This window comes from Schistocerca cancellata, chromosome 5, assembly GCF_023864275.1.
Source record: "Schistocerca cancellata isolate TAMUIC-IGC-003103 chromosome 5, iqSchCanc2.1, whole genome shotgun sequence".
Lineage (NCBI taxonomy): Eukaryota > Metazoa > Arthropoda > Insecta > Orthoptera > Acrididae > Schistocerca > Schistocerca cancellata.
In genome coordinates this window covers 245347760-245372454 of record NC_064630.1, presented here as the reverse complement: position 1 = coordinate 245372454, position 24695 = coordinate 245347760, and the positions used below count along the sequence as shown (strand labels likewise).

At 40.2% G+C, this 24695-nt stretch overlaps 1 protein-coding gene across 1 annotated transcript in view; it reads left to right on the top strand.

Moving 5' to 3' along the window:
* The window catches only part of LOC126188462 (uncharacterized), a 189779-nt gene that overhangs the window by 137508 nt on the left and 27576 nt on the right, over window positions 1-24695 (top strand). Inside the window, exons 16-20 of the mRNA XM_049930066.1 lie at window positions 672-957; window positions 13123-13237; window positions 17268-17559; window positions 20950-21048; window positions 24417-24599. Coding sequence (XP_049786023.1) covers window positions 672-957; window positions 13123-13237; window positions 17268-17559; window positions 20950-21048; window positions 24417-24599 — 975 coding nt within the window. The remainder of the gene's footprint in view (window positions 1-671; window positions 958-13122; window positions 13238-17267; window positions 17560-20949; window positions 21049-24416; window positions 24600-24695) is intronic.

Here is a 24695-nt window from a genome sequence, read left to right as displayed (position 1 = left end):
GAAAAGGATTTTTTTTTTACAAAATCTGATCATTTACCATCTTTTGTCTATTTGGACGACTATGTTTAAAATGAATAATATTTGTTTTTTGTATGTTAAACTTTTAAGTTACCACTTTCAGGGAGCTGTTTCATATTCAATAAATTTTGTAATCTCTTCAGTATGATTGGGTTAGATGCCTGCGCAGTAGACACAAGGTGTGTCATGGCGTATGTAGTGATCAGGTGCTTACTGTCTAGAGCACCTAGGGAATGCATTTACATGCCATATGACTAGAATCTGAAATGGAACCCCAAAGTGACACCAAAATTTATATTTCATATTCTAAGATATCTCCTGTCAAGTTTTTCTCCATTGTCATACATAATTTTGTACACTGTTGTCTGCCTTCTTAACATGTGTTTGGTAATTGCAAAGTAGTCTGCAATTGTGCTTTCTATGTGTTTGTATATAACTTACTCATTTTGTATGCTGGATGGTTTGGATTTACAAAACACAATTTGTGAATGAATGAATCAGTCGTTCATGCCCACTCAAAGACACAACTTCATAGTTGTAAGTGAAATTTTCTAAAGTGTGAAATTACAATAATGCAGTATCTTTAATTTTTGATTTTTTTGGTAGTATTCATTTTATCGTCTTCTGATGAAATTATTATATTCCATTTACAGGGTCGAAGCATGGCTCTCAGTGCATTTTACCGGATTGCAAGGAATACTATGGCCATGTGGTTTAAGCAGCCAGAACCCCTTGCATCTGAAGTGGAGCAGGAATTCTGGAAGCATGTGGTGTCCCGGCAGGCACATGTCTGCGTCCATTCTGGTTCTATTGATTCCAGTGGCTGGGGCTATGGATTTCCTGTATCAAAGAATAGCCCATTTGCAAAGCACCCGTGGAATCTGAAAGTTCTCACGAACAATAGTGGTTCTGTTCTACGTTCTCTTGGTCCAGTGATGGGTGAGTAGTAATTCTAATGCAGTAAGATAGTAACATATTTAGACGGTAAGGATGTATTCAGTTGAAAATTAATGAATGGTGTGTTTTGTCTTGCTGATGAAAAGCTGTTTTATTTTTAAAAAGTCATGATTAGCCACCAACAGTTGCTGAAAAAGTTTTTCTTTTTTATACAACCTGTTTTGGTCTACAGATCATCATCAGATAGCCTGTATAACAATGGAAGAACACATGAAATGCATTACAAATTGAACTTTCTGTATATCACTAACTGCCACATATTTAAGAAAAACTTGCATAATGTAATGTTATGTACACACACAAAATCTTTACAAGCACTTACAAGGTGCTATGGAATCAATGGATTCAAATAATATAAAATCCTTAACTCGTCACTGGAATTAAAAGTGCAACACATAAAGTAATGTAATGGAATGTGTCAATACATATCACGAAATACTTAGATACATTGCATACATACAGTTTTATCTGTTGTCAAACTGTAATATAAATTATGTTGTTAGCAGTGAAATTCCACCAGACACTGCTTTCCTTCAGGTTTTATTAATAATCAACGTACAACATTACGAGAGGGAGCACTCAACATACTGCCAACTCCACAGCTTATTACAGTTTACAAGTCAAACCAAAGATGATCCAGGTGTCTACATACATCGATAGCTACACATAATCACAATTTTAAAGCACAGCATGGAAAAAGTTTGTTTTTCAACATTTTTCATGAAAAATGTAACTTTTTGCATGTTATGTCAACTTAGTGGCCAACACAAAAAAATTGAGGCATGTAGGTAAACTCATTAGTGAGTAGTAGGTATCTGAAAACAGGGAAATTGGCACCTGAATAATGACCAGGTACATGCCCTAGAGTCTTCAGAATTTATCAAAAATGATTAGAGTTAGGACAATGCTAGGGGCAGTTTTAGTATCAAGACATGTAGATATCCATGTACCAAATATGACTAAATTCTAAAATATTCACCTTAGGACCCACCAAAATATCTGTGTTTTTACACGGAATGACCCATACGATCCCAGTGACTGTTACCCATTTCGTAATGATTGACCCCTGACTTTGAGCTCATATTGTGATTACATCACACAGTGAAAATTGACGTGTTGTACTTTGCCAGAACATCTACATCTACATCTACATCCATACTCCGCAAGCCACCTGACGGTGTGTGGCGGAGGGTACCTTCAGTACCTCTATCGGTTCTCCCTTCTATTCCAGTCTCGTATTGTTCATGGAAAGAAGGATTGTCGGTATGCCTCTGTGTGGGCTCTAATCTCTTCGCGAGATATACGTAGGAGGGAGCAATATACTGCTTGACTCTTCGGTGAAGGTATGTTCTCGAAACTTTGACAAAAGCCCGTACCGAGCTACTGAGCGTCTCTCCTGCAGAGTCTTCCACTGGAGTTTATCTATCATCTCCGTAACGCTTTCGCGATTACTAAATGATCCTGTAACGAAGCGCGCTGCTGTCCGTTGGATCTTCTCTATGTCTTGTATCAACCCTATCTGGTACGGATCCCACACTGCTGAACAGTATTCAAGCAGTGGGCGAACAAGCGTACTGTAACCTACTTCCTTTGTTTTCGGATTGCATTTCCTTAGGATTCTTCCAATGAATCTCAGTCTGGCATCTGCTTTACCGACAATCAACATTATATGATCATTCCATTTTAAATCACTCCTAATGCGTACTCCCAGATAATTTATGGTATTAACTGCTTCCAGTTGCTGACCTGCTATTTTGTAGCTAAATGATAAAGGATCTATCTTTCTGTGTATTCGCAGCACATTACACTTGTCTACATTGAGATTCAGTTGCCATTCCCTGCACCATGCGTCAATTCGCTGCAGATCCTCCTGCATTTCAGTACAATTTTCAATTGTTACAACCTCTCGATACACCACAGCATCATCTGCAAAAAGCCTCAGTGAACTTCCGATGTCATCCACCAGGTCATTTATGTATATTGTGAATAGCAACGGTCCTATGACACTCCCCTGCGGCACACCTGAAATTACTCTTACTTCGGAAGACTTCTCTCCATTGAGAATAACATGCTGCGTCCTGTTATCTAGGAACTCCTCAATCCAATCACACGATTGGTCTGATAGTCCATATGCTCTTACTTTGTTCAATAAACGACTATGGGGAACTGTATTGAACGCCTTGCGGAAGTCAAGAAACACGGCATCTACCTGTGAACCCGTGTCTATGGCCCTCTGAGTCTCGTGGACGAATAGCGCGAGCTGGGTTTCACATGACCGTCTTTTTCTAAACCCATGCTGATTCCTACAGAGTAGATTTCTAGTCTCCAGAAAAGTCATTATACTCGAACGCAATACGTGTTCCAAAATTCTACAACTGATCGACGTTAGAGATATAGGTCTATAGTTCTGCACATCTGTTCGACGTCCCTTCTTGAAAACGGGGATGACCTGTGCCCTTTTCCAATCCTTTGGAACGCTACGCTCTTCTAGAGACCTACGGTACACCGCTGCAAGAAGGGGGGCAAGTTCCTTCGCGTACTCTGTGTAAAATTGAACTGGTATCCCATCAGGTCCAGCGGCCTTTCCTCTTTTGAGCGATTTTAATTGTTTCTCTATCCCTCTGTCGTCTATTTCGATATCTACCATTTTGTCATCTGTGCGACAATCTAGAGAAGGAACTACAGTGCAATCTTCCTCTGTGAAACAACTTTGGAAAAAGACATTTAGTATTTCGGCCTTTAGTCTGTCATCCTCTGTTTCAGTACCATTTTGGTCACAGAGTGTCTGGACACTTTGTTTTGATCCACCTACCGCTTTGACATAAGACCAAAATTTCTTAGGATTTTCTGCCAAGTCAGTACATAGAACTTTACTTTCGAATTCATTGAACGCCTCTCGCATAGCTCTCTTCACACTACATTTCGCTTCGCGTAATTTTTTTTTGTCTACAAGGCTTTGGCTATGTTTATGTTTGCTGTGAAGTTCCCTTTGCTTCCGCAGCAGTTTTCTAACTCGGTTGTTGAACCACGGTGGCTCTTTTCCATCTCTTACGATCTTGCTTGGCACATACTCATCTAACGCATATTGTACGATGGTTTTGAACTTTGTCCACTGATCCTCAACACTATCAGTACTTGAGACAAAACTTTTGTGTTGAGCCAACAGGTACTCTGAAATCTGCTTTTTGTCACTTTTTCTAAACAGAAAAATCTTCCTACCCTTTTTAATATTCCTATTTACGGCTGAAATCATCGATGCCGTAACCGCTTTATGATCGCTGATTCTCTGTTCTGCGTTAACTTTTTCAAATAGTTCGGGTCTGTTTGTCACCAGAAGGTCTAATATGTTATCGCCACGAGTCGGTTCTCTGTTTAACTGCTCAAGGTAGTTTTCAGATAAAGCACTTAAAAAAATTTCACTGGATTCTTTGTTCCTGCCACCCGTTATGAACGTCTGAGTCTCCCAGTCTATATCCGGCAAATTAAAATCTCCACCCAGAACTATAACATGGTGGGGAAATCTACTCGAAATATTTTCCAAATTATCCTTCAGGTGCTCAGCCACAACAGCTGCTGAGCCAGGGGGCCTATAGAGACATCCAATTACCAAGTCTGAGCCTGCTTTAACCGCGACCTTCACCCAAATCATTTCACATTTCGGATCTCCGTCAATTTCCTTCGATACTATTGCACTTCTTACCGCTATAAACACGCCTCCCCTTTCACTGTTCAGCCTGTCTCTGCGGTATACATTCCAATCTGAGTTTAGGATTTCGTTACTGTTTACGTCTGGTTTCAGCCAACTTTCTGTCCCTAGTACTATAGGGGCGTTGTGATCGTTTATTAATGAGAGCAGTTCTGGGACCTTTCTATAGACGCTCCTGCAGTTTACTATTAGCACATTAATATTGTTATTCCCTGTTGCATTTTGCCTACTCCTATCTTGCCGCGTCTCAGGAGGCGTCTTGTCGGGCCTAGGGAGGGGATTCTCTAACCTAAAAAACCCCCATGTGCACTCCACACGTACTCCGCTACCCTTGTAGCCGCTTCCGGCGTGTAGTGCACGCCTGACCTATTCAGGGGGACCCTACATTTCTCCACCCGATAGCGGAGGTCGAGAAATTTGCACCCCAGATCTCCGCAGAATCGTCTGAGCCTCTGGTTTAAGCCTTCCACTCGGCTCCAAACCAGAGGACCGCGATCGGTTCTGGGAACGATACTACAAATAGTTAGCTCTGATTCCACCCCGCGAGCGAGGCTTTCCACCTTCACCAATTCCGCCAACCGCCTGTACGAACTGAGGATGACCTCTGAACCCAGACGGCAGGAGTCATTGGTGCCGACATGGGCAACAATTTGCAGTCGGGTGCACCCAGTGCTCTCTATCGCCGCCGGTAGGGCCTCCTCCACATCTCGGATGAGACCCCCCGGCAAGCAGACAGAGTGAACACTGGCCTTCTTCCCCGACCTTCTCGCTATTTCCCTAAGGGGCTCCATCACCCGCCTAACATTGGAGCTCCCAATAACTAATAAACCCCTCCCCCCGTGTGCCTGCTCGGACCTTGCTGAAGGAGCAGCCACATGTCCCCTCACAGGCAGAGCGGGCGATGCCACACGGCCAGCCTCCACATTGACCTTCCGCCTCGTGCGCCGCGAACGCCGCTGAACCCGCCACTCCCCTTCGGGAGAGGGTGGCCCAACCGCGCCCGGTACCCACGAAGATGTCTCGACAGCAGGGACAGTGGGTGAAGCATGTAACACCTGGGGTGTACCTTGCGACGCACCAGACTCCCCACTGCCGCTACACTCCGAGGCAGCAGCCTGAAGACGGCTGACCGCGGCCATCAACACGCTCAGCTGCTCGCGAACAGTGGCCAGCTCCTCCTGCGTCCGTACACAGCAGTCACACATCCTATCCATCCTAAGAATAGTCTTTAAGTGTCTGCCTTTACTTAATTTGTGAATATTAGAGTTTAATTGGAATGAGGACAGCATATGCGGTAATATTTAAGAGGAAGCATGCTTTTTCGAACATTTTCCCCTGAGTGTCAACCTTAAGGGGTCATAGAAGCCAGACCATGATTAGGAGAATAATTTCCTTTGCACACTTTATAGCTACAAGCTTCTTCTAATTGCAGGCAGATGTTTGCTATTTTCAGAGCAGACATTTCATCACTATAGCGTCAAATGTGAGATGCTGTGATTGCACTTACCATTCTAGCTATAACAACAAAGAGAGCATGGGCACAAAGCTTGAACTTTTGTTAATTACATCGTATGTCATGCTCCCTGTTAGGGATGCCAGTTATCTCTGAAACAACCAGTTTTCAGTCCCCCCTCCCACCATTTTTTTTTTTTTTATGTATCCACATTAACCTAGCTGTTAAAATTGTTCAAAATAACTGGTACCTAAAATAAACAATTTTTGGTTTTTTATTGCTGTTATTTCCAGTAATAAATATAGACATTGACGAAGATTGAAAAATTCTAAGACTTTCTCAGACTTTTGCATTATACATTTCAAGATATCAAAATATCAAATAAAATAGGCAAATAAGAGAAAACTTAGTCCATCCACCACTCACTGCTTTTCTTGAACAGTGATTGAGAGATTGAATATACAAAAAACACCAATATTCTCCCATTTATTTTAATGTTTGAAACTGCTCAAAAATCATGTTGTAGTCGAGGATCATAGTAGTACCTGGAAATCACAAATAGCCAGTGCTAAAGGGCGAAGGCTGAAGTTTGATATCTCAATTTTTCATGTTAACTTGTCCATTTCCAAGGGCAGCAAGCAGATAAAGGCATATTACATAGACACAGGCAGCAGATCAGCTACTTTCTATTTGTATTATGAGCTGCGGGATTGTTAAATTTTTAATTTATTACTGTTGCCATAATTTCCATGCTGAAATTTCCTGGCAGATTAAAACTGTGTGTCAGGCCAAGGCTTGAACTCGGGTCCTTTAACTTTCACAGGCAAGTGCTCTGCCAACTGGACTACTCACCATCCTCACAGCTGTACTTCTGCCATTTCCTCATCTCCTACCCTCCAAACTTCACAGAATCTTCACTCATATCAGTAAAGTCTTCCACTTCAGTCTTGAACTTTTCCAATATGCCTGCTGCTGCTGGAAACTGCTTTTCCACATATAACTTATGAATTTTCTTTCTTATGACTCTGTGTTTAAACTTGTTGAATGCAAACTTCATTCGCCCACCAGAACTCTCTCTCTCTCTCTCTCTCTCTCTCTCTCTCTCTCTCTCTCTCTCTCTTTAAATACGAGGCATAACCATTTTTTGTTTTGTTTTTAATTGCTATTATTTCCAATAATAAACATAGACATTGAACGAAGATTGAAAGACTCTGAGACTTCCTCGGGCTTTTACATTATACATTGCAAGATACGTAGAATCAAAATATCAAATAACGTAGGCAAGTAAGAGAAAACTTAGTCCATCCACCACTCACTGCTTCTCTAGAAAAGTGATTGAGAGATCGAATACTACAAAAATCACAAGTATTATCCTATTGATTTTAACACTGCTCAAAAATCATGTTGTAGTTGAGAATCTTAGCAGTACCTATTCTCCCTATACTCTCGAAATTCGCTTCCTTGTAATTTCCTTAATATTGAGACATTCTTCTGTTTTCTGTACTGACTGAGATACAGAATTCCTTGATCTGTTCTCTTTCATCCTCAAAGTAAGCACAGGCACAAAATACCATTGACTTTTCACAATTTGGTAATTGATGCACAATTTCACACAAGTACAAGGCAAGTAATTATATCATGAAGGCCGTCTCATATGAGTACACAACAACAAATGACAACATGATTGTTTCATATCTGTCAGGAAGCCCCAATGTAGATACTGCAACAATGAACAGTGAAATGGAAAAACTGTTTAGAGGTCCAGTAACGTAGCATCTGCGAGCCCACAATGAAAAAAACTAATGAATTAAACATGCCCGTAAAAACATAATAGCTGTGAAAGGTAATGACAGAGCTTCCATTTATACTTCTCATCTTGCTCAAATGTGTTGCCATAGGGGAAACTATGGAAATCTATCCACCTTTAAGAGGGGTGCTTGAAAATTTCATGCAAAAATAAAAACTACTTACGTGTTTGGGGTAAACCTTTTTTATTTTTCGACATAGTCTCCTTTTAGACTTATACACTTCATCCAACATTGTTCTAATTTGTTGATCCCTTCCGAATAATAGAAATTGTCCAAGTCTGCAAAACAGCTATTAGTTGCTGCAATCACCTCCTCGTTTGAATAAAATCTTTGTCCCACCCGCCATTTCTTCAATTTGGGGAACAAATAGTAGTCTGAGGGAGCCAAGTCTGGAGAATAGGGTGGATGTGAAAAGAGTTGGAATCCTATTTCCATTCATTTTGCGACCACAACTGCTGAAGTGTGTGCTGGTGCATTGTCCTGATGGAAAAGGACTTTTTTGCAGTCCAATCACTGGCGTTTTTCTTGCAGCTCTGTTTTCAAATGGTCCAATAATGATGAATAATATTCACCTGTAATAGTTTTACCCTTTTCCAGATAGTCAATGAGGATTATTCCTTGTGAATCCCAAAGGACAGTCGCCATAACCTTTCCGGCCGAAGGAATGGTCTTCGGCTTTTTTGGTGCAGATTCACCCTTGGTAACCCATTGTTTAGACTGTTGTTTGGCCTCAGGAGTATAGTAATGTATCCATGTTTCATCCACAGTGACGAAGTGACGCTTAAAGTCCTGCGGATTCTTCCTGAACAGCTACAAACCATCCTTGCAACACTTCACACAATTCTGTTTTTGGTCAAGCATGAGCAATCGCAGAACGCATCTTGTGGATAGCTTTCTCATGTCCAAATGTTTATGCAAAATATTATGTACCCGTTCATTCGAGATGCCCACAGCACTATCAATCTCACGCACCTTAACTCTTCTGTCATCCGTCACCATGTCATGTTATCAATGATTTCTGGAGTCGCAACCTCCACAGGGTGCCCAGAATGTTCACCATCACTTGTGCCCACATGGCCACTCTGAAAATTTTGAAACCACTTATAAACTGTTCTAATTGAAGGTGCAGAGTCACCGTAATGTTTATCAAGCTTCTCTTTCGTCTCCCAAGACATTTTGCCTTTCGTAAAGTAATGTTTAATCACCACACAAAATTCTTTCCGTCCATTTTTTGACAATCACTCAACTTCCTTGATTCACAAAACACAAAGAAATAGACCAATATGGCTGAAACTCAGTGTCCGTTCTTTCCAAAGATGCTACTAACTAAACATGACCTCGACATGCGCCAGTGGTGCCATCTCTCGGGCTTTGCACAAACTTTTCAAACGCCCCTCGTATTAAGACAGAATCACTATTCAGAAAGCAACAAAAACTGCCTTCAAGTAGACAATGGTTTCTCTTTATACTGTTAACATAATTGTGATCTGGCTTCTGTGTCTCTCCAAGGTTGACATTCGCCAAAACAAGCACAAAACAGCTTTCTTGTAAATATTACTGCAGATGTCACCCCATTTCAACTAAAAAGTGATATTAGTACACCAAATAAAAGTAAACATTGCTGCAATTCCAACAAGATAAAGCACATAAATTTTCATCATGCAGCCAGATAAGAAGCTCAAAACGAAGGAATCAATTGTTGTGAAATAGGTAGTAGTATATTTATGATTATACAAGTTCGGTATCATAAAACTACATTTTATTTCTTGCTTACGACTGGATTGTCATGAGTACTTTAATCAGAAAAATACAATGAAGTTATTATGGATATAACCGAAACAAAGTGAGAAAATAACCTGTTGTTGAATTTACCAATTTATTATAGTTAGTTGTGATTATGAATTGTATCATTGCTAGAATTTGTTGTTTAGTTATTCTGATTGGTATTAGGTTATTAGGTTTAGTTATTCTGATAGGTTTTAACTGATTGTAAAACAAGATTTTTTTCCCCAAATTTTTCATTCAAAAACTACAGGGTCATATTACATTCACATATTAAACAATTGCTGCTGTGTTCAACTTTTTTATGTTCTTTAAAAGATTAATATAGGGGTCATGTTACATTTAAAGATGAATATTTGGAAGTTGAGATCATATGCAGTTATATTTTGAAGATGTCCGAAGGAGAATGTTGAGACCAGCTTGGCTAAGGGCTAGGACAAATGTGGGGAGGAGAATGGTAAGTGGGCAGCACAATTCGTAGTGCTGCCAACAGTGAATGTTTCATGAAAGCAAGAGACAAAGGAGTATTCTCAAATTCTAATGTCAATATGAAAGAGAAATTCACTATGTATCTGGGGAAAACAGTTGAGTTCTCTGGTCCCACACAAATCACAACCTTAGAAATTGCAGCATATAAGAAACAGCCAAATATTTATGACATCCAAGATTATAAGCTTGCTCTCGTAACCCCCATCCTCTGGCGTTGGCTAACTTACAGTTAACACACTGTAGAAATACAAGGCCTCCTTTTCTCACCTCTCATTGGTTAGGTGTCACTATCATCCGAGATAATGACACCAGAGATGATAATGATGGAGGTGGTGTTGGTGGTGATTAAAAATAATGATACCACACACGATTGACTTAGATAGAAAGCTAAAAAGGAATAGACGATAGTAGTTTAACAATTTAAGTAAATCTGCTTATGATACACTGCATTTCATTTTAGTCAAGGAGTACATTGTAACATCATACTTCATTGAATAGCGAACGTATGACCCAATTTTCTGTCTTCCCATCTATTTGCAACAGATCAATAAAATTTGGAAAACACCACCAAAAATGTGAATCTTCAGGTTTTGGCGGCGCAAAGACTGTTCCATTAAGTTTTGGGTGTGCAGCCGCAAGAAATCTCCTTCTTCTTCTAATATTTCGGCTGTGTAACGTTCAGCCATCTTTGGCGCAGAGAGGATGGCACTTTGGGACATGAAGTTTATAGGAAGCCGACGCACACCGATCTGTATTTATGTGCAAATAGCTGCCACCATCCTGCCCAGACAATGACTGTTCTCCAAACTTTGACTCACAGGGCGCATATTATTTCTGACAAAAGCAGTCTGCAAGATGAACTTTCCCACTTACAAAGAGTGTTTGAAGACAATGGGTACTCTCCACAACAAATACAGAGGGCACAGAAAATGAAACCGAAAGAGGCCACAAGGAAAGCAGAAGAAGATGAAGAAACCTTTAAATCGACGGCCTTCCTGCCATATGTGGGTAGCCCCTCATCAAAAATAGGATGCATTCTCGGCAGACACAAAGTAAAAGTGATTTTTCGTCCTCCACCCAAGACAGCCGCACTTGTGGGCTCCGTCAAAGATGATTTGCTGCTCCGAAAATCTGGAGTTTACAAAATTCCATGTGAATGTGGCCTTTCTTACATCGGACAAACAACTCGTACTGTCCAAGAAAGATGTACAGAACACCGGAGGTACACACGACTTTTACAACCTATTAAGTCGGCAGTGGCAGAGCACTGTATTCATAATGGTCACAGTATGTTGTATGACAACGTCGAAATTTTGGCAACTACATCATCCTTTTGGGACTCTATAGTGAAGGAGGCAATTGAAATTCGCTTGACGACGAATTTAATTAATAGAGATAGTGGTTTCAATCTTGATAAATCCTGGAATCCGGCACTTGCCTTAATAAACTCGCAAAGACGTCGTCACAGTGCAGCTCACAATGATATATCGATATGTCAACACAGATCAACTGCGGAGTCATAGATACAACTCGCACATTATGCACGTCTCTGCCGCCCAACGTCTCTGGCGCATTTGCATCTGTGGCCGCATGCGCAGTCGTGCGGTAAAGCAGTATAAAGGGATGAAGTGAGCACTGGAGCGGCAGTCTTGCGGCTCACTCTGAAGATGGCTGAATGTTACACAGCCGAAATATTAGAAGAAGAAGGAGATTTCTTGTGGCTGCACACCCGAAACTTAATGGAACACCACCAAAAATCTTCATCTACTGAAAATTAGGCTATCATTTTCTGAGTTAACATGTTCACTTTGTGAATGAATCAAAATCATACTTTTATAATGGCAACGGAAAGTCTTGACAAAACATATTTCTGTTTATTTATTTATTTTATTTAGTGAAGGTAACAACGCACTGAAAAGTACAGGTATTGAATCATTGACAGGGACGAAACAAGACAAAAAAATTTCGCTAGCTTTCGGACAAATTCTTTTTCGAGATGGATTACATACATACGCGCGCGCGCTTGCGCGCACGCACACACACACACACACACACACACACACACACACACACACACACACAAAGAGAGAGGATAGAATCAAAGAAAGATATCTAAATAGAGAGGAAGAAGGAAGGATACCAAAGTATGTTTTTTATAATCTATGTTTTCTATAGTATAAGAGATTTTATAAGGCCAAGAAAGTTTTATCAGCTAAGCATAGAATAATATAAGATATTTTGGAAGACAATGAAAATGTTTGTACAAAAACACTCATGTGCCAAGGCTTACTCAATAGATCAGCAGCCAGATAATAGTTTGTACCGTTCACATCCCATCTGGCATCCAGCCTGTATCCAGAATTTGTCAGTACCACAATCACTAAGAATTCTAGGAGCATTTATTTGCAAAGTCCTTGTAGCAGCTGACCAGAAGTGACCGTAGATACCTTTAGTGCAATGCCTGACCACTGGACACTTCATGCCCACAATACCCACTTCGGCCTACAGACATAGACACATGCCCAGAGCAAGATGAGCTGCTCCCTAGTGTGTTAAACACACCTTTAGCTGCATGATCATTTCTCAAAGTTCTGTACTGATATTACTTTTAGAGAGTAACTTAACATTCTCTCCCCCCAAGTGTGGTAATCCAGTAAGGTATACTGAAGCTTCCCTTCAGTGTTTGAAAAATGTGCACCTAATAGCTAACCGCTAATTTTTATTTTCAAATATTATTTTTGTAGAACATTTGAGACAAGATATTCTATATTTCGGGCAGAAGTTCAATGTGAGACCAAGACAAACGGCAAAGTTCGATAAAACATAAAAATTAAAGTTTCAGGTTAATTAGGACACCCTTTTAAATACTGATCACAGTAAGCCATACTAAACTCAATTTTTTTTTTCAGGCGTGACAGTGCCAACCCTCCATGTGGGAATGTTATTCACAACATGCTGTTGGTACAGAGATCCTCATGGTCTCCCTTGGATTGAATACCTTCACACAGGCGCAAGCAAGATTTGGTAAATTAATGATTCTTACAAATTAAGTTGTGTATCATTTTGTGTTTGTAGTGAAAACTGCTTCGGCTGGTTTCTCAGTGTGCTTACATCTTTGTACTTCACCATATAAACATAAAATTTGGCAAGCTTTTAGGTTACTGAAGAAAATATGTTATTTACAAACAAATAGATATATTAAACAATCATAATGTTTAGTTAGTTATGAGAACTGTGAATTGCCTTATTTTTTAATCACTAGTATGACTACTATATGTGTGGTGTCTGATCTTTTGGACATGGAAGAAAGAAGAGAGACCACACATATAATAATTGTAATATAAATGCCTTGATGGCATTACATGATATCTTAAGCTAATGCACCTAGGTCCGACCTCTTGTAGGAATCGAGCTAAGTGCTGCGAGCAATGAGGATTGTGGACAGTGGATCACTAAGGAAATAGTGTATGAGGGTTTGGGAATTTGGTTTGGATGGGAAGTGTGCTCAGATAGCCAAGCAGTTAAGGCGACCAAGGGGCCATACAAGCAGAGCGAAGTAAAGGCGAATGGATGAATGCCAATCGCTGTCTGAGTATGTGGTTCATTGGGTTTGCGAAAGATCAGTGTTTTTATAATTACTAGCGAAATCCATAGATTCAGACTACCAGAGTGGAAATAAATGACTAACAGGTATAACAGGCGAGAAAAATTATGTATTATCTTCTCGGTGTATCCAAGAAAATGAAATTTTGCCAGAAAATTTTTGGCCAGATCGCTACACTAGTAAGGGCCACTGGGTGCAGGACCTGTGAGGATGGGTTGTGAGTCGTGCTTGGGTAGCTCAGATGGTAGAGCATTTGCCCATGAAAGGCAAAGGTCCTGAGTTCGAGTCTTGGTCTGGGACACAGTTTTAATCTGCCAGGAAGTTTCATATCAGCGCACACTCCGCTGCAGAGTGAAAATCTCATTCCAGTGAGGACCAGTTGTACAGTCCACAGCTAACAACTGCTTAAGTTCTATTCTGGAAGTAATGCGGAAAACATGTTGTACGAACATTTAACAACGCATAAACGGAGAATAATCGCGGGTTAATTAAACCGCTGATTCTGGCGGGGTTAGTGAAGTTAATCGGCAAACAAATTTTGACAATGGCAGGAAAGCTACAGAATTGGTGATGACAAGATTGTTTGTTAGAACGAGGAAGGAGAAGAAACGAAGGTATCACACAAATTATGGAATAATAAGATGATTCCAAATTTATATAAAAATACTACTTCTTGATCTCATGCTTGAGAAACTGGTGTGTATGAATGAAATGTGAAACTATTTCCTAACATTCAGCTTTTTTCTTGTAGTAGGCCTAATAGGCATTTGATATTGGTACTTCATGAACTATATTCTGTCGTGTTATAAAAATTTCCATTTGCGCCAAAACAGTCTTGTTTATTTGGTGTATGTTAAAAAATTGCTGCAGTATTAGAAAGGCCTATTTTGTTTTATCTAGCAGACAGTGACGAAATAGATGTAATCAGATCGAGGAACCACACCGGTCTTGGGTATTATTTGTATTAATAGCTTTTTCAGTATTAGATAACGACATTTCGATTTTTCATGAAGCAAAACGTTTGGTGAACTTTGATGAGGTAATAGATTCTTTCGCAGAAAGGAAAGCACATGTAAAGCTGTAGCAAGATTAGAGAGGAAAAAATGCTAGGAGCTAAGGATTGAAGAAATGCGTACTTTCTTTACTTTCTTGCTTGTCTCTTGTCTGAGTTCTTGTTATCCCAATTACAAATAATCCCATCTGCTATTAATTGCAAGATGTTTTTTTAAAGAGGGGCAAGTTGTCAAACCAGTCAACTGGGAGCAGGAGAGGCACTACAGGACATTTCAATTCCCACTGTCGTGAATATAGTCTGATGGCATCCTTTACAAAATATACATGTTTCAATTCTGCAGAGCAAAATACAGCAATGTGTGATAGAACAATGCTGTATGAAGAGGCGTGGCACTGCACTTCGGCACACTTAAGACCTAATAACATTCTTACATTTCCTCGAACACGTACGTTTTATGTTTCAGACTTTTCAGAAAGATGTGCGCTACGATGTGAACATATTTTTGAAAATTTGATTTTCTTGTAGTACTGACCCAGTTCGCAAATATCGGTAGATCCCGGGCTGATATGCAGAGCAGTCTGAGTTATAGTGGATAGTCTCCATGTGACCTGTGTTTACATTTTGTGATTTTGCTTGTTTCCCCTTCATTTACTCTCACATCAAATGAAAACAAAACTGATATCTGTGGCCGGGAGCTATCAATTTAATTAAAATACATTCACATAATTACGGAAGGCTAAAATATGTTATTAGTTTCAGATTTTATTTTATTTCCACCTTTCTGACAGTCAAGCATTAATCGCCTTGCAGAACAATGAAGTTATTTTTGTGTGTTTGCTAAAGAAATTTGACTTTTATTAACCTTTTCCCCAGAGGCAGTCAATGTATTTGAAAGAAATGTTTAATTCCACTGGCTAGTTTCAACTGTCCACTGCATTTCAAGTGCACATTTTCATCTTCTAGCACATACGGCATTATGTGATAATAAAGAACCAAACATGATATAATACAGTACTGGTGCTCCAAGAAAATTTACACCCTGAAAACCACACTGAAAAGATTAATATCAGGTCGAAGTCTACTTCATTGGGAATCTGGACATACGAAGGTGCACTTTGAGTATGTACTTTAAAACATTTTAGTATGGTTCATGAAATTACAGTGCTTTTGGAGTATTCTCTGACGTCTTGTTTCTTTTATGACATAATGTATGATCTTTAATGTTTTACATGTACGTACATGCGGGCTTTCTAAGTCACGGTAGCTGCGCAAGCATGATGTTGCCTGTTACCTGTGCTCTCTGGCAACTGCTGAAATGAACCTATTTCTAATAGGTTGCGGGAAAATATTGCGAATGGTGGTTTGAAAAGTGTTACTTTCAAAGTAAGTATCCTTTTACGTAAGTTGAACTATGTGCGAGAATGTACCATGAATTTCTTAAATCACAGAGCATTTGATTCTCATTTAAAAATCAACTCTTTGATGATGAGTCACTTAGAAGAATGTCAAACCCTGAAGATCAGACATTTATGTCATTATTAAAAATTTTACTGCCACATTTGTGTGATATATCTTAAAGTGTAACATGGGCAAAAAAAAAAATCAACCTTATATGTGAAAGCTTAGCTTCTCTTGCAGCTTATTAACCATAGAGACTAATATTATATGTGTAGCAACATTATGTAAATTAATTTAAACTATAACTTTCCCTGTTTGTGTGTTCGTGTTACGTAACAGTGATGCTGCTGTTGGCTGACTACATCACGTGTCCTATGCTCTGAATATCCACTGTCATTGACTGGCAAGATCACTTGACATGAGCTATGACTGGCTTACAAAAGCGCATTGCGATCACAATTTCAATTATTCAGAAAGCAATATGCGGTGTTTGTTGGAATTCCAATGTATGCTTTCATAATATGAAAATACGCAGTGTACAGGTTGGTGCACATCAAAGATATTTCCAAAACGTGTCTTTTTCCCTGAGTTTCATTTTCTAAAGTACCAGGAACTTCTACACTCTTGTATAAAACCATAACCATTCAAAGGGTTGATAAGTTTCGCAGTTCCGCAGGAAAATATCCTGTCACTTAACACGGAAAAAGTGTGTTTCACCCGGGAGAAAGTGTATTTTTAACCGGGAAATCTGGGAAAAGTCAAGGAATTTTTTTTCCTTGTTCGCATATACACCCTGAATTAATATTGGTAGACTATCTACCCTCTGCCACATTCCATACAGATGAAGATGTAGATCAGTAGTTAAGTACACAAGAGTTTATTGCCGGTGCACCACAACTAGAAGTGTTGCATTGCAGGTAACAGTTTACAGGTTGTATATTGTACTACAATTAGGTAACTTTGAAGGACATATGTCTATAATTTTTTCCATTTCTGTTGTTCAGACAATTTACACTGAAGCTCAACTTCTCTTGCAGGTATGGCATACCCGACACCTACAGTACAGCATTCAGAAACGCTCTCGGGAAACTGGTGCCACGTTATTGCCGCAATCGCACCATCTGGTTGCCTTCTGACACTGCCATGGTGCCGCCCCCAATGCTCGTGCAACATGGTGTGTCTCTCTGCCATACTGTCCAAGAGCCAGGCCAGTTCATCATTGTCTTCCCACGAGCCTTCACTTCAAGCATTTGCACAGGATACCTGGTTTCTGAGAGTGTCTATTTTGCTCAGCCACATTGGCTTGACACTGCTGAGCAGGTTTTTAAGGTAAGTACGTTTTCCTTTTTAGGTAGTACTTTTGAGAGAGAACAGAATGTAAAAGTAAGTTTTATAAATAGGTGGAGAGGTGACATGTAAAAATAATTGAAAACAAGTGACAAACATTGAACGCATGATATACTATCTAGGGGGAGGGGATGAATTTCAGGAATCTAGGACACCTATAGCACTTCCAGGGATGAGAGTGGTGGTAGGAGAAGGAAGGGCTGACATGTAAGCATACATCTGGAACACATGTGTAATTCAAACCAAACTTCATACACACTGATGGGAAAAAAGGTTGGTAGGCATGTTTCTACACCTGAAGGTTGATGTCTATTCAAATATCGCACCAGTCTCCTATAAGAGTGGCGCTAGTAGCACCATTACGAGGATGCAAATCAGGTTTTCTTTTAATACATGCTGTAACAGAATGAGAATGAACATTTTACGTTGATATTAGTCAAGAATGCCTTTAAGACAACGAAGAAGCCATTATCAACCACCAGTGAGTTGAATGAGGTTGTTTAATAGGCCTACAAGGAGCTGGAGGTTCCTTTTGTGATACTGCAGAAAGACTCGGCAGGAATGTAGTCGTCGTACATGATGACATACAGTGGGGGTCACGAGAATGTATGGTTGCAAGAAAATTGGGCTCCAGACAGCCATGTGGCACTACTGAGAGGGAAGACCACCTTGTTTGGTATATGGCTCTGGAGCATCGTACTACATCTGCAGCAGCAATTTGAGCAGCAGATAGCACTACAGTGACAGAACGAGCTGTTACAAATCCGTTATTTCAAGGACAGCTCCAAGCCAGATGCACTGTAGCATACACTCCACTGGCCCCAAACCACTGCTGTTTGCGACTTTAATGGCGTCAAGCAAGATCTCATTGAAGGGCTGGATGGAGGACTTTTGTATTTTCTGATGAAAGCTGATTCAACCTTGGTGCCAGTGGTGGCCATATGTTGGTTAGGAGGAGGCCAGTTGAGGGCCAGCAATCAACCTGTCTGTATGCTAGACACACTGGACCTACACCTGGAGTTATGGTATAGGGTGCAATTTCGTATGACAACAGGAGCACTTATGGTTATCTCATGCACCCTGACTCCAAGTTCGTACATCATGCTGGTGATCTGACCTGTTATGCTGCAATTCATGAACATCATTCGAGTAGGTGTTTTCCAACAGGTTAAAGTTCACTCACACACCACTGTTGTAACCTAACATGCTATACATAATGTCAACATACCACCTTGGTCTACTCAATCACCCCATCTGTCTCCAGTCGAGCACATATGGGACATCTTTGGATGCCAATTCCAGCTTCATCCACAAACAATATCAACTGTCCCTGTATTGACCGACCAAGTGCAACAGGCATGGAACTACATCTGACAAACTGACAACTGGCACGTGTACAATACAATGCATGTACATTTGTATGCTTGCATTCAACATATGTGCCAGCATTTCACATTTGAACTGGTTTATCTCACACTTACATTAACCTGTGATCTTGTAAATGTTAATCACTTAAATACGTTACCTAGATAAAGGTATTCCTGAAATTTCATTACTCTACATTAAATATTTTATGGTGTTGTGATTTTTTTCCATCAGTATATATATGGCCTACTATACCTTTGGAAATTCTGATGGGGTCATCAATTTCCAAGAGGAAAGACTCACTTGATCCAGCCCAGTTCACCATACCACTCTTAACTTTAAGTGAGATTTCCAGTTCTTTTAATACAGAAACTTGACCTGTCAAAACTATGTATTGGCACATGGGAGTATGCGTAGGTGATTGCAGTGCATTTGAACTGAACTGACAATCTGAAAAAGGAAAGGAAGAGAGTTGAATAACCTTTATTCCAGAGATACTACTCATTCCAAAGGCTCTCTCTTTTGACCTTAGGAGACAGCAATTTCCAATGAGACTTACATTCTAGATCATGATCATTAAATCACAGGTGCAGTATATTAAGTGCTGTTGAGTTGATGTACACTAACAAGCCTAAACAATATGACCACTGCCAACTGTGATGTTGGATGCAGTCTGGTGGCGTTGTGGGCACGTGGCGTGGTAACAAAAGTATGTAAGTGGAGCAGACACGGATGGGAGATCACCGTAGCGAAGATATAGGCAGCAAATGGGGAAATCCATTGAGATAAGTTATTTTGACAAAGGGCAGATTAATAAGCAGAGAAGGTGAATGAATATCTCAAAAGTGGTGAAGCTGATTAAATGTTCAAATGCCAGTGTCATGAGCACCTAAAGAAAAAGGTAGAAGGACAGTGAAACCACAACTAGGCTCTAAATGGTTGGATGTCCACAACTCTCACAGAACGCATTCGGAGCTTGTCTACTCTGTAAAGTAGGATAGATGGTGATCTGTGGAATCTCTGCTAAAAGAGCACAATGCTGGTGCATGCACAAGTGTTTCAGAGCACACTGTTCATTGTACATTGTTGAACATGGAGCTCTGCAGCAGACCACCCATACGTGTTCACTTGTTGACCCAATGACGCTTTCAATTACGATTGTCATGGGACCATCAGGATTTGACTGTTGATCACTGGAAATGTGTTGGCTCTTTGGGTGAAACACATTTTTGGTATATTAGGTCACCGGCTGTCTTCACAAAACCCATCATGAAGGTGAACGGCAGCATGAAACGTCCAGCACGCCAGTGATACAAGCTGGTGGGAGCAGTAATATGCTATGGGAGACATTTTCCTCCACTTGCATGGGAACTGTGGTGGTAATCAAAGACATGCTGACAGGGCCAGAACTGAGCTACAGCGGTTTGAAGAGCATTATAGTGAAGTCACATTGATTTCTCGATGACCAAATTCACTTGCTGTAAATCCAATGGAACTCATCTGGTCTCTGATGGGTGCCATCACTGCATACACAAATCAGCAATCTGTTATTTACGCCAGTTACATGAACTGTGTGTAGACATCTAATGCCACAAACCTACCAACAAACTGTCGTATCTGAGACACACATAATCAGTGATGTATTTCGTTCCAGAAATGGACAAACAAGCTATTAAGCAGGTGGTTATAATGTTTTGGCTCGTCAGTGTATAGTGTGCTGTACTATATAAGGATTTTTTAAAAGATTATGTGTTTACTGCATTTATGCTTTGAAAAACATGTAAAATTTATTTTTACACCACAGACAGAGGTCATTCCTTTTGCTGTTTACTGTGTGATTGTGATAAATAAATATCTATCCAAGGCCGAGTAATCGGAGAGTTTTCTAAATAATTCGCTCAGCAACACCTCAGTAATATACATGTTCCAATGCTGTAGCTAATAATATTTTGTCACTAACTGAGTAAATGTTAAGGAAAAGTTGTTATTAATCTGTCTCTCATACAGGATATTCAAGAAAGCTGTGAGCCTTCCATGTTTTCTTTGGAGAGATTGCTCTTCAGTATTGCAACTGACACACGGTCCAACTTGGAGGTTTTAAAACAGGTGAGCATTTAATTATATATCACATACTTAATAATTTGTTCTCAGCACCATGTAATTGTAGTTTCATGCAAGTCAAAAGGTCTTAAACATTTCAAGAATGTCGAAGGTGTTAGAGCAGAAAGTGCTGACACTTTAATTTTAAAAATTCTTTTAGATTTACAAGATCATCTATTTCTGCTTTAAGTTAATTGTCAGTCAGCAAAAATAAATATACTCACCAGATTACAATAGACTGATACATACACAAAACCTGACAAACAAGTTTTTTCTGGTGCATCACGGTGCTAAGCAGTTGAGGTTCTGCAGTTCAACTGAAATCTCATCAACTGGACTATAGAACCACCATGAGACTTTTAGCCTACAATTTTAATTCCGAGGCTGCCTAGAAATCAGAGTAGTTATATTCACTCCAGTACAGCATCTTGTGAGTCCAAAACACTGGTGCCAAATTCTTGCTTTTGTGCCATCCAGTGCAAATATGGCCACATCTTTTGTGGCGCAGGAAGAACTGCCTCTTCTTTCCACATCTGGGCATTGCAAAACTCTGCCAGGTATGATTGCAGGAAGGTGATGCAGGCAGTATCACATATCATTCGGGACACTCTTTTGCATGTTTTCGTGAAAACCTTGGAAGAACTGCATCAGGCGGGTCATGAAGTAATCGAGTAGCTGGAGAACCTGACCTTGAACATTAATTGTTCCTTTTAATTACATTGTTGGTTGTGTATATTTTTTGATGTCTCAGGTTTTCTTGGCATGGCTGATTAATATTGTGCTTCTGGGTGATCTGCCCAGTTATTTCCATTTCCTGCACAATATTTTGACAACTGACCCAGCCATCTTTTTCAGGTGGTGTGTGTTTTGCTGTTATGTGTACTCACTGCCGGACCCCAACCAGACTGTGAAATGTTGTTCGTCTCACACCACAATTTATAGCTGAGTTCAATTCCTGATGCTCACTCTCAGTTTTGATACTCATTTGTCAGAGCTCACACTGTTGTTCTGTGAAATGCAAGGAACATCAGTAACACACCTGATTAAACAACAAAGCATATCGACTGCCGCTGAGCCATGCCTCAAATATAATGATGAAATGAAATATGGAAAGACCAATATCATGGTACAAACGGCAAACTTGTGGAACAGCAAAATTGAGGAGTCTGTCAAAATAGCCCGCATCTCGTGGTCGTGCGGTAGCGTTCTCGCTTCCCACGCCCGGGTTCCCGGGTTCGATTCCCGGCGGGGTCGGGGATTTTCTCTGCCTCGTGATGGCTGGGTGTTGTGTGCTGTCCTTAGGTTAGTTAGGTTTAAGTAGTTCTAAGTTCTAGGGGACTGATGACCATAGCTGTTAAGTCCCATAGTGCTCAGAGCCATTTTTCTGTCAAAATAAAGATGCCAGAAAACCTAATAAAAGAGGAGTGGAGGGTTCAATTCAAACAATGCATGGGGCCTGGAACTCAATTTTTAAAATCTCACTGGCCATAACACCCACCAGAGTTGGAAAATGTTGAAAGAATTTTCATTTCACTGAATATCAAGGCAAAATATGAGAAACAAAAGAGTATCATGGAGTGTAATGGGTTTCGGGACACAGTCCCTGCTATAAATAGCTGCATGAGACCAAGAGTAATTTTCAGTCCGGTGGAGTCCAGGCAGGCAAAAGTCACAGCTCCTGAAAATGATAGCTGGGTAGCAACAAATGGAAACAACAATTTGGCATATCACCCAGAAGTACAGTCTTATATATTTTTGTTTGTAATTGTTACTGTAGGAGAGCTATGGAGTCCAAGACTTTGAAATGGTTAAACAGAGGGAAAAGTTTTGAGAATGGTTTGATTTGTAAGCTGGGTAGGATATCAACAGGGCTCCAGACTAAAAGTGAATACATTTGAACAAGGCAAAAGGTAGATCAGAATGACATCCCAGCAGCAAATGAGTTTTAAAAATTCTGTCAAGTTAAGAGGTGCCAGAAAGACCACCCAACAAGTCAAGAAATAAAAGAATGACAGAGTAAACACTGAAGTGTAAATGAGTGTTAGCCAGACAGCCATCATGAAAAAAGGGCAAAAGCTTGAAATAACAGAAGAAGAAGAGCCATTATTTAATCTGTTGCTGCTCCATTCATTCTTCTGTCACCATCAGCATTCCCTCATGTATCCCTTTATTCCAAGTTTTTCATTTCTTTATCTTGTTAAGTGATATCGCTGCCATCTATAACAAATAAACTTCTCAAATGACTTCTTTTGCTAACAAATGATTGTCACATGCTGTCCTATTGTCTTGGTGAAATAGCCATTGAAGTTGAGCATGTCATGCTCATCAGCATGTCTGTCACTGGGTGGTCATCTTTACTGTGACTACAGTTTTTCAGTTTCTTTTCATTTGGGTGGAGATAGTTTTCAGTTCATTTGGATATGGTCATGCCCACATAAAAGGCTGTTCAAAATTTTCTGCAGAGTTGATATGTGGTTGGACTACTTTCACAGATGACACTGCCTGCGACGGTGCTGTATGTTGCGTGAGTCCATAGCTCAGGTCTTTCACCAGGGTCTTCCTCAAATGTTAACCCATGTGACAAGGGATTGGGGATATGCAAGGAGTAAGAATGAAACAGGATATTTTGTAGATTGGGTGAGCAGATGAATACTGCTTTGAGAGGGGTGGAAATTCCAGTGGAATACATATTGCAGTTATTCCAGTTAAGGGTGTCACTGAGTAAGAAGGGAATGCTCCTCTACACCTGCTGCATGAGGATGGTTTGAGAATAAGTGGCATTTGTGGATGTCTCATGAGAAAAGTCTTTGTGGACTCAATTTGGGAGGTAATGCCTGTCTGTGAAAGCCCTAGTAAGATTTTCAGCATACTGGGCAACATGTCGCTCATCTCTGCTGGTGGACTGCCAAGGAGTTACCAAACTGTATGGAAGGAACATTTTTAATGTGGAAGGGGTGACAGTTATTGTAGAGGTACTGCTGATGGTTGGTGGGCTTCATATGAACAGAGGTTTCTATGAACCTAGGAACAGTGGCCTATTGGGCTCATGACGGCCAGATGAAATGTACAGGAGAGAAAATGTTGAGACTGTTGAGGAATGAGTGTAGTGTCCTGACCATGAGTTCATATTATGAAAATATCATCATTGGACCTGAACCAGTCCAGATTCAGGATCTGGGGTAGTCAGGAAGGCTTCCTCTGATGGCTCATAAACTGATTGCATATGAGTGCACCATGCTGGTCTCCGTCGCTGTACTCCACAGTTATTTATGTATCTTCCCCACAACTGTTTCTCCATCACAGGGTCAAAATTCTGTATTCCATTCGTTTAGAGTTGATGATTTCTGTGGCTTAATGAAAATTCTGTTGTTCAGGTGCTGCCAATGATACTGAAAGTCAGGGAGAGAGAACTGGATCAGCGAAAGCAGCTTTTTAATCTTGGTCTTAAGACATCAGAGAGGCTGCCTTTACCTGAAAAGAAGAAGTATCGACCTGCAAGAGAAGAAGATGGGGATTATGAGTGCGAAATTTGCCGAGCAAATCTTTTTGTTTCACTGGTAATACATTATACCTCAACTCTTTTTGTTTTAACTTAGAAGTTAAGTGTCATGGTTATGGTTACATTTTGTGTGTACTCAGGTTGTAATAAACTA